Raw genomic sequence first — 12,138 nt, 5'->3', positions numbered from 1 at the left:
AAATAATTCCAGACTTTTTAATGATGATGGGGTAACTGTTACTAATGATAACTTACAAAAATGGTTTGAAATTTATTTTCAGTATAAGTGTTCATTTTTTTTAAGATTGGTATTTAAACTCTATAAGGAAAGCCCAAAAGTGTAGAGGTTTGTTGCGATTAGTTTTGGCCTCTTGAATAGGGTCATCTCAACAAATATGGGAAAATGCAGGGGCAAGTCGTCTATATTTACAAAGATAACAGAATAAAAAAATTTTTGGTAAGTTATCATTAGTAACAGTCCCTCCATCATTATTAATAAGTCTGGGATTTTTTTTTAAAGGGGGGGGGGGGCGTGGTCAAAGGGGTGTGTCAAAACAACACGCCCTGCTGCTGTGGCTCAGCCAACTTGTCTCCATATAACCTTTTTGCTCTAACAATATACTCCAGTAAAATGTTGGTGTTCAGATGGAAGTGGTTGACAATACACGTTCGATGATAATTCCATATGTGTTTTTTCTGATTTATATACTGTTAAACGAAATATAAACACAGATGTTCCAAAACAATAAGCAATCATCATATCATACAGTGAGAAACATACATTATAATAAAAGTTTTTTGTGCTGTTGGTTCTTAGTCAGCCATATTGCAAACTATAACAAATGAACACTTCCAAATGTATAAATGAACTCAAAGATGATAATTGGCGGCAATTAACTGAACAGAAATAACAAAAGAAAAGAAGAAATGTAAATCACCGGTTGAATCAATGATTGATTATAAACATGTACAATCGATTGTCGCCACTTTCAGACCAAACAATCAATTTTCTATTATACACAATCATCGGAACATCACTTATCCATTTTATTATTTGTTTTCATTTAAAGTACGCCATTCTATTTTTCATTATCTAAAATGTAATGGTCTGATGTATCAGATTACAGCAGAGAACATAGTAGTGTCTGTTATATTTCTGTTTTTAATTATTCTAAAAAAATTAATATAATAAATACTCTAAGGAATTCAGATAAGACATTTCTGCCAAGGCAAAAGCTATAACGTTTACACACTGGTGTTGCAAATACTCACAAAATGCCCCTCATACATGTTATAATCCATCGTTATTTTTCAACACTGAATATTTAACCACCAAAAAGCTTGAAATAATATCTGCTCTGTTATAACCTGGCTGATTAATAAACTTACCATCCATGGTAGTAAATGCCAATGATGAGTGCAACCAGGTAAAAAAACAGAAATACGCCTAGCGCTGCAAGTATGGCCTTATAATACTGCGATTCTGAAATGTAATTCATATAAAACAACACACTAATAATATATTGTTATATACAATATATCAAATTTCATGGTAAGCATTTTTTAATAATAATAATAATACTAATAATAATAAAGACGCCAATGCGGCAACGCCGCATTGAAGCCACATTTTTAATTTGACGATGCAATTTTGCAAACCTAGGATTTGAGCTAGTGACCTAGTATTTTTAACCAAAATGACCCATATTTATACTTATTTGAGATATCTTTCATACAAATAACCTGCTCAACAGGAACTATTCCATTTGTGTGAGGAAAAATGAACATATTATAAATCTATCAGCTTTTCCAATAAAATCTGTCCCAAAAACCTAAGATTTCATTTTTTTTATGACATTGGGCAGATTTTTCCTAAGATTTGACCTTGACCTAGTTTTTGATCTGAGGTGACCCATATTCACAAATGTTTAAGACAACATGTAAACAAATATTCTGACCAAGTTTCATAAAGATTTGACAAAAAATAATGAATTTTTATGACCGTGGAATTCTTTCTCCTAAGATTTGACCTTGTGACCTAGATTTTGACCGAGGATGACCCATATTAAAGAACAATCAAGATATAATGCAGACAAAAATTCTGACCAAGTTTCATAAAGATTTGTTAAAAATTGTTGAATTTATTATGTGGAAAGAGTTTCCTAAGAAAATTCTAGTGACCTAGAATTTGACCCGGGATGACCGATATAAAAAATAAGCAAGATATCATGCAGACAAATATTCTGACCTAGTTTCATCCAGATATAAAAAAAAATGTTGAATTTATGACATGGAAATATTTTTCCTACGATTTGACCTAGTGACCTAGATTTTAACCAGGGTTGACGCATATTAAAAAATATGCAAGATATAATGCAGACAAGCATTTTGACCATGTTTCATGAAGATTAAAAATTGTTGAATTTATGACCGTGAAATATTTCTTTTAAAGATTTGAACTAGTGACCCAGTTTTTGACCCGAGATGACCCATGTTCATATATATTCAAGATTACATGCCGACAAATAGTCTGACCATGTTTGATAACCATTGGCTAAAAACTCTTGATTTTATAACATAAAATGAAAAGTTAAACGCAGAATTGTTAACCCGGGTTGCCTCAAGTGAAATATTCGCTTTTGGTGTTCACAAGGTATATTATTATATTAGACTTACACTGAAACAAACAATTTTTCTTTTTATTATATGCCTGATGGAAATTAAAAGTATTTAATTTAACTCTTTTAGAAAAACATGCCAATTTTTATGCACACATAACATCATTTCAGAAATGGCGTCTTTGAAATTGTGTCCCTGCCTTGAGCGCGCTGATGTTTGATTTAGAACCAAGAGAAGCCTGAATTCAAACAGTGAAATATCAATTTAATCCACTGATCTCTAAAACCCTACTGTAAGCATATAGTAAATTATTATTCTATCATTTTTAGTCATAGCAAGACTGTTTCAATATGGAACCTAATAACTTTTACTAATTGCAGGATCATACAATCATGAACCATTTGAAGGTAACAGCAATCAGATTTAACCATCATAACAAAAGATAAATAATAAAAAGCACAAGGACAAGCCAAGTAGTAACAAATTCAAACAAGAGCTGTCACAGTATGTGACGAATGCCCAATTGACCTATGAACAAAATCAGTACATGAAAAGTTAAAGATCAAACACTGACCTTTGATGTATGCATGTGGATCTTGCATATGACACACATTTTTTATAAGTCAAACACATGTGCCAAGTTATTTTAAAATCTGTCCATACAAGAGAAAGTTACAGCCCGAAAACCTATACTCTGCGTCCTCATATGCAGCATTCCATTTTGAATAAACACTAAGTGTGACCTTGAACTTAGAGGTAGGGACATGGGTCTTGCAAGCGACACGTTGTCTTGGTATGTCGAACACATGTGTCAAGTTATTTTAAAATCTGTTCATAAAAGAGATAGTTACAGCCTGGACATGACAACCTATACTCTATGTACTCATAAGCAGCATTCCATTGTGAATAAACACTAAGTGTGACCTTGACCTTAGAGGTAGGGACACGTGTCTTGCACAGGGGCAAGTCATCTTGGTATGTCGAACACATGTGGCAAGATATTTTGAAATCTGTTCATACAAGGGAAAGTTACAGCCCGGACACAACAACCTTTAGTCTATGTACTCATAAGCAGCATTCCATTGTGAATAAACACTAAGTGTGACCTTGACCTTAGAGGTAGGGACACCGGTCTTGCACATGACACGTTGTCTTGGTATGTCGAACACATGTGGCAAGTTATTTTAAAATCTGTTAATACAAGAGAACGTTACAGCCAGGACACGTGTTATTGAGTCGGATAGACGGACAGACGGACGGTGCATCTTCGGGGGGCATAAAAAAAACAATTAAGAGGCACAAGGCAAGGGCCCAAATAACATTGACCTAGAGACACAAATGTGTCAACACCACAGACACAAATACTAACACCATAAACAGCAACATACTTGGAATAGTTTCAGTAATAGAAATGGTGATGTTTTTTTGTCTATTACTGATAAGCCCAGCCGGCTGAATCTCAGTCATTCCTCCAGTGCTGCAATCATCATCATTTGGCTTCACAGCTATTACTATAATCAATTTACCCATGGTGTAGACTTCCTTCTGCAATACACATGAGAGAAAACGAAATAAAATATTCATTTAGGGCGCACAATCAAGGTTGATGCCAAAATTTGTTTTTTGCAATTTTAATGAATTTCTGTGTTTAACTCATTTGACTTTAAATGATCAAAACAAAACAAGCATACGATTTACAGATAGAAAATATTGGCCTTTAAAATTTATTGTACACAAATCATACCCTATTATTGCACAGTGAGTTGAAGAGGGACGTTCCACAAGAATGGTCATCAATGAGAGCTTTGCAATTACATAATTTAGTATTCAAAATTGCCATATGACACTCATTGCAGAATGAGGCAGCCGGTGAGACCTGACATAACAGATTATTATTAAAAAAGTGCTTGGATATTTAGACAAAAAATGTTGTGATATGTTTCAATGCAGCTAAACTTGTTGTGTTTTTTTTTAGTTTTGGGAGGTAGCCTAAGTGTGACCTTGAATTTTGATGTAGGGTCATGGGCACTCAACATGTCACATTTATGTACCAAACACTTTTGCCACTTTATTCTTTGAATTCCATCCATGTATGACAAAGTTACAGCCAAGACACAAAAAAATGGATGTTAAGTTTTTAATATTGCCATTTTTTCCACACACAGCAGATATTAAACAACACAAATATAAAAAAAAAAAACATTTCTGTGCATTTTTACCCTGTATTTTCATTTTGAATCGCAAGGGCACTGGACTACTTTGGGGGTTCTTTCAGGAACTGATTTTTTTCTACATAAAAAGGGTTATCATTTATGAGAATGAACAACTGTGACCCATACATAAGCAATTATATAGAAGATAAAACATTTACAAGAAGAATTAAAGGGACTAGACACCTGATGGTCCAAAAATTGGCAAATACAGTATTTCCTCAAAACAAGCCTAGATTTGTGATCCAGAGACCAATAAAACATCATTTTTACATGCTTAAAAGAATAAACAAAAAAAATTCATTTAAAATATTCGAATAGATGTACATACCGGCACTATTTTTAAACTTACTAGGATTTAAGTGGTAGACAACCCCAGTAAATTTTGAATCAGAAAAATGCGTAAAAACTGCAAATGATGCTCACTGCTTTGTCCAATATTCTTTGTTCTTGAAATTGTATAATCTGGTGTCTTGTCCCTTTGAGATCAAGTTACTAGGTCACTCACGTTAACTGTGATAGCTCCTTGGGTGGTCATTGTTTGGTATTTTCCCTGGTACTCAACATCAGTGTCAAGATCAAATATAGGACACTGAAAAGGTAAAGTTAGTTCAAGGTCAAATATAGGACACTGAAAAGGTAAAGTTAGTTCAAAGTCAAATATAGGACACTGAAAAGGTAGTTAGTTCAAGGTCAAATATAGGACACTTAAAAGGTAAAGTTAGTTCAAGGTCAAATATAGGACACTGAAAAGGTTAAGTTAGTTAATATTAAAGCGACAGTCCGCAAAAGTAACCGTATTTCAAAAGTTTTTAATAAGTTCCACATTGTTTCAGACCGACTGAACTGCAATTATTTTTTAAAAAATCGCTTTAATAACTTAGATTTAACAAATTGAAAATTGCCGAAAGTTGCTATTTTTAGACGGCAAAAGAGAAAGTAGGTCTACGGTTTTTCCGACTACTCTTGGGGGCGATACTATTTCCCGGTCCCGGTCTCATCCGGTCCCGGTCTCCTCCGGTCTCTGTTTTATAGTAGCTATCGGGCGTGATCAAAAAGGTGTTAATGACCGCGGGGGGTAATAGGATTACAAAAGATTACAGTTGATTAAAACATTAGATATTTGATGATAATTATGTCACTATTTATTTCAAATTTTATATCAATAAAACATGAAATAAATTTAGGCAAAGATAAAAACATGAAATATGCACATGTACTAAAATTAATGTCATGAATAACAAACACATTGAGTGTGTGTTTTTTTCATATTAAATTCAGTTATAAGTATACTATTGATAATAGTAATACAAAAAATAACAATGCTTGACTACATGTAAATCAGATATGAGTCGGATATGCAAACATGGAATTTTTCAATTGTAATCATTTATGCTTAAAAAAATTTATGTCGGGGGGGGGGGGGGGGGGGGGGGGTAAAAATAAAAGGAAGAACAATAACATAACATAACATAATTTAAGGTGCAATTCTAAGTTACTTCATACTCTAGCCGTCCTCAATCTTTTATGCAAAAAACATGAGCATTTGTACTGCATCGCATCTTTCTCTACACCTTTAACACGAATTGCATAAATAGTGTATACCTATAACAAATTGCATAAATTAAGACATAATGTTTATATATTTTATACCATTTTGTTACATATAAAAACAAATAAGATTGTCAAAATCGTGTTATAAACATCAGCAACACAATCCGTTGCCTGGGGCCATAAGTTATGAACCGGGAATTATGAGACCGGATGAGACCGGATTTTACGAGGAGAGACCGGGAAATAGTATCGCCCTGCGCATGCGCAAGAACTTTGGAATCCCACTGTTTTTTCTATTTATATAACCGTTAACTCTCGGGGGCCGATAGTTAAGAAGAGATATTGAAAATGACACGAAAAACTCATTTCTAGGTCGATTTGAACCAAATTTTTTTTGGATTTGTCAGTCAGGAATGCTTATCAACACATAGATGAATTTTATTTTTTTTTCATGGCTAATTTGCCCGATTTGCGGACTGTCGCTTTAATTATAATAGCTAGGTGGCCACAAACAGTTATTAATCTCTTTCAAAATATAAGTCTGTTTATTTGATCATTAAAGTCAAATAAGTTAAACATACAAGTGTGTTAAAAAAATATAAAAAAAATGTCATCAACTTATACTGTGCCCCTTTTGAATATTTTTGTGATATTGGGGCCTGGTAATCATTTTACTGATGTGAGTAAGACAGAGTTGATGCTGTGAATACAGCCCTGAAGTTTTCTATAGTGTAAGTCCTGATTGCCATTTCAGGCAGTTTGGTTTATGAGTCATGCTCAAAAGTATGACTCAGATCACAAGTAAAACTGTTAAAGCTCAGCAGATAAAAACAATATATCACAGAAAACACAGTAACTGTCTGTTGTACATTGGTTCTGTTTGATGTGGTGATAATTTAAGGGAAATAGATGCAGCAAGGTGGGGAAAACCCTGTCAAACAATACTGCCTTTCTAAGAGCAAGACAATGGCCTGCTTCCAGCAAATACAATCAATATATTTGCCATAAAGAATCTGCACAGTTTTGACCAACAGTTGTCAATTGTTTGTCAAAACTGCAAAGATACTTTAAGACAACAATGGCTGATGTTCCAAAATTGATTCCAATTTCTCCATATGATCTCAGGGTTAACTAGTTTGAATGTAAAAACAACCATGACTGAAGCATTTCATAATGTAGCCTGAACCAATTATAAGTTGGTAGAGTGCTTTAGGTGTGGCTAGTTAAAATGGGAAAACTCTTTAATACATTGGTATACTGTATCTCAAACAATCATAAGAAAAACATCACAAAAGCGTATCATTTATTGCAATTTCCGCTGTCCAAAAAAATGTTGAATTTTGCAAAGTCTTAAAAATCTGATGTCCAGGAATATGTACAAATGATATGATTAAGAATGGGTTGAGTGAGCTTATAAAACAAGCCATTCTATATCATAAAGATATACTTCAGGTCATCTAACTGACTTAGAATGCAACCTCATCAGCTTGTAGGTTGTATACTAAACAAGAGATGTTAGTGAAACATTTATGCCCCCTTGGGAGCCAAATTGTTAGTAGGATTTGGACACTTAAATAAAATATGGACAATCAGAAAACCTTTTTTCAGCTTACAGTCACACTGACCTTGACCTTTGACCCACTGACCTCAAAATCAATAGGGTTCATCTGCTGGTCATGACCAATAAGCCTACCTAGTATGAGGTCCCTGGGTCAAAGCGTTCTCAAGTTATTGATCGGAAACCGTTTTTCATGTTAAGGTCACACTGACCTTGACCTTTGACCCACTGACCTCAAAATCAATAGGGTTCATCTGCTGGTCATGACCAATACACCTACCAAGTATGAGGTTCCTGGGTCAAAGCGTTCTCAAGTTATTGATCGGAAACCGTTTTTCATGTAAAGGTCACACTGACCTTGACCTTTGACCCACTGACCTCAAAATCAATAGGGTTCATCTGCTGGTGATGACCAATACACATACCAAGTATGAGGTCCCTCGGTCAAAGCGTTCTCAAGTTATTGATCGGAAACCATTTGGTATTCCGACCGACCGACAGACAGACAGACAGACCGACCGACCGACCGACCGACATGTGCAAAACAATATACCCCACTTTTTTCAAAAGGGGGCATAATAAAATTAAAACTCAGATAAAAACAAGAGGGCCAAAACGGCTCCTTATATCACTCACCTGATTAAAATGACGAACTAGCCAGTGGAATGCCCAGCTGTATATTTTGGAGTTATTCCAATTAAACATTACCTATAGTATTCCAGTGGAATGCCATTGAAATACCAGCAGTAAACATTTAAAGGAATAGCACCAAAGTTTACTGCTGGTATACCACTGGCATACTGCTTAGTCTAGTATACAAGTGGTATACTGCTGATTTTATTAATGGGGCCAACTCAGTGTCAAATTGACCACATTTTGGAAACCATAAAGCATATCTAGATAAAAGCAAACCCGTGTTCAACTCTAAGTAAGCATAAACAGAGCCCATTAGACCTCAATTTGGGAACAATTAAGCCTATTAAGTTCCAAACAAACCCATGTGAAGCTTTAAGTAGCATTCACAGAGCCCATTAGACCTCAACTGGGAAACCATGAAGTGCATTTTGTATGTTAGCAATAGGAACTATAGAGGTTTGGTTTCAACATGAAACATGTTCCCTTTTTCCTTTCTTTGCAGAACTATTGCATGAAACAACTTTGTGAAGTTTTATGGCTCTTCCTGACTTTTTTTTTTAAAAACTTGTATAAAACTTAATTCCATTCTATATGCCTGATTTTAATTATGTCAATGGCCATAACTCTGCTGGGAACAGCAACAATCAAAGCCCCAATGCACAACATCAACATTTTTTTAAAGTTTCATGACTCTGGCTTCATACTTTTGGAGATTTGCACAACACAAGATTGCATGCTCAATATCATATAATATGTCAAGGGCCATTATTCTGCACTTTTTTGGCGAAGCAACACACAAAACCCCTGTGGCAAACATGTACATGCTGGTTTAGTCATTCCTGTAGTTTTGAGATTCTGGCTTATAGACTGTTGGCGATACATGCAACACAAGATTGCATGCTCTATAGGCTAGTTTTAACTAAGTCAAGGGCCATAACTCTGCACTTAATAGGTGCACTTATTAACCGCCACATTCAAATCTCTAAGTTCACGACTTCACATTCGGCTTAACATTCCTGTAGAGTTTCATTAGTCTCTGACTAATACATTTTTACATAAATGTGCAACACCAGGTTGCAAGCTCAAAGGGATATTTTATAACCATATCTGTGCACTGGACAAAGCAACACACACACAACCCTAGGTGCACATCTTAACATGCTGGTTAAAAATCCTGTCAAGTAGGATCACTCTAGCTAATAAATTTTTAAAGATATGCGCAACACAATTTGTGACTGAAACTCAGACATACAATCATTTATGATTTAAGAGGTTCTTCTTTAGAGGGCCAAGATGGCCTGATTTTGCTCACTTGATTGGACTAAGGATTTTAAAAATATAGATCTGACAACATACTGGATGCCACCTGCCTGTATGCCACAACTAATGTGTGTCCTGTTTTTTAAACAGGCGTATAAAAACATGAAAGGGTGGTTAAACATGAAAGGGTGGTTTTAATTAAAAGTAACAAAGGGCCATAACTCTTACAATGTTTAAGTTGGAGATACATTACTTGTCACAAAAGAGCACATTATTACTGTAAATAAATTAATTTTGATTCAAGTTGATATATTCAATAATTGTAAAATAATTATATAAAGTAATAATAATATTGATAAAGGGGTCACCTAAGGAACATTTTTAAATCAAGCCAATGGTTTCTTAATAGAAGATTTTCCAAATTTTCCATATAAACACATAGTGAAAACTAGCATGGCTCCTAGTGGCCGTGTTTTTTATGAATCAACATAGAATGAAGAAATTTGATTTTCAGTGAAATTATTTTCAAATAAGGCCATGGCATTCTGAGGTGAAGATTTTCAAAGTTTTCCATACAGACATATAGTGAAAAAAAGACTTGTCCCTGCAGCCAAGCTTTTTTATGAATCAACATGGGCTGTAGAAATTTGCTAGGTCAACTAAAGGAACATTTCTGTGCAATTATTTTAAAATAGGGCCATGGGCAGTGGTCGAAATTAGCACAAGCCCGCAAGCCCTGCTCTGGTAAAATGTCTTCCGGGCTTGCTCAAATTCTGAATTTTATATAGCAGGGCTTGTTCATAAATATGATTCCATGCAATAAAACAAGAGTTCGGGCTTGTTCATCCAAAAGTCTAATTTCGATGACTGCATGGGATTCTGAGAAGAAGATTTAAAAAAAAAATCCATTAGTTCTGCATGGAACCATTTTTATTGAAGGAATCTGAAAGAAGAACCATCCAAGGAACATTCCGTGAATTTTGGTTGAAATTATCCCAGTGGTTTAGGAGAAGTTGTTTGAAGGAAAATGTTGACAAAGGACACAACGGACAAACACCCTATCACATCAGCTCACGCTGCACACTTTGTGCTCAGGTGAGCTTTAGAGCTCATAATCTGGCGTTTTTATAAAAAAATTCATACAAAAAAAATCTAAACAAAGATCCCTAACCCTAATATCAGTAAAATCCATAAACAGCAGACAGAGAACAATGCCAAAACAAAGTATAACTCCCTTCAGTTGAAGGGGAGACACAATAACGATTTGACAACAAATTTATATTTTTTTTGCTTTCAAGTTTCAATAGGCCCTTATAAAAAAAAAAAATGAAGTCTAAAAACAACATTACTGGGTCCGGTCCATATACAAAAGACTTGTTTATATTATCCATTTGTTGCAGTTACTCCTCTTTCTTCAAGATCTCTATCATTGAAAATTGTTGTTCAGAAAATAATTTACAGTAAATGTCCCAACTGATTGAATTAAGTGCTAGATATCAAACACCAAAGCTCATCTATTGTTTTTTTACAGTCATAAAAGGGGCATATGAAGATCAATTTATGATTTGTGAGCATTGTTGTACATAAGCATTATGTCTCTGAAAACATGTGTACCAAGTTGGTTAAAACATATCTTTTAAAATAGTTTTATTTATGCATGAAAACAAAATGCAGACAGCAACACCAAAAACACCATGCTTATGATAAAACATCAACCATTTTTCTAAAAGCTCAAGATACTTTTTTTGAGCTCATGTTTTTGAGAAGGGACTTTTTGGCTGTGCCTTATTTTGGCCCTAAAGGTGGCTCTCCAAAATACCCTGGCCTGACAAGATTTTAATGTAGCTACAATTAAATGAGCGATCAGGGATACATTTTTATTATTTTGACATTTCTTATGTATCCCTGTAACACTACAACTCTTTACCATTTAACACTGGGTGAAAGAATATATAGTAATGCTGTGCATCGATGTTAAATAATAATGACAAAGTTGTTCAATTTATACCCGACAGGATTTAAACTGGATTTAATTTTTCACTAGAGTCGTTATTTTCACATATATATATATTCTGGGTCACGAATACAATTACCATTATACATGTACACACAACCTGTCAGATTTGTCCCAGATTTACAGATATCGGGATACTTGATAAACAATCGACACATGTAAGTGTTTTATGATATCTGAACATGTTTTTTTGGCATAATGACATAAATAAATAAGGATTCTCTGCGCAAGGACTCTTCGCTACTTTTTGCTGGGATAATGGACATCACAAGTCTGCCATTGTAAAAAAAACTTGTTGACGGCCATTTAGGTGGACTAGATTTTAATGCCAAAACAACAAACCTGTGGAGTTTGAATGGAGAGGATAGCACACTTCTTATCTTGGGAACTGGCTCGAATAAGCACTGAGTCAATTTTGTCTGGAAACTTGTACATGAAGAACACAGGGCTCGATGGGGAGCTGGTCATGGTTTTGGTATGTCTGCA

At 34.6% G+C, this 12,138-nt stretch overlaps 1 protein-coding gene across 3 annotated transcripts in view; it reads right to left on the bottom strand.

Moving 5' to 3' along the window:
- LOC128234135 (SID1 transmembrane family member 1-like) overlaps positions 1 to 12,138 on the bottom strand; it is a 56,469-nt gene that overhangs the window by 33,573 nt on the left and 10,758 nt on the right. For all 3 annotated transcript variants that reach the window (XM_052948175.1, XM_052948174.1, XM_052948176.1), the window contains exons 4-7: positions 11,995 to 12,133; positions 5,139 to 5,222; positions 3,809 to 3,965; positions 1,191 to 1,284 (exon numbers count right to left, since the gene is read on the bottom strand). In XM_052948175.1, coding sequence (XP_052804135.1) covers positions 1,191 to 1,284; positions 3,809 to 3,965; positions 5,139 to 5,222; positions 11,995 to 12,133 — 474 coding nt within the window. The remainder of the gene's footprint in view (positions 1 to 1,190; positions 1,285 to 3,808; positions 3,966 to 5,138; positions 5,223 to 11,994; positions 12,134 to 12,138) is intronic.

Source organism: Mya arenaria, chromosome 5 (genome assembly GCF_026914265.1).
Source record: "Mya arenaria isolate MELC-2E11 chromosome 5, ASM2691426v1".
NCBI classification, from domain to species: domain Eukaryota; kingdom Metazoa; phylum Mollusca; class Bivalvia; order Myida; family Myidae; genus Mya; species Mya arenaria.
Note: the sequence above shows the minus strand (reverse complement) of the source record. Positions and strands in the feature narration are given on the sequence as shown.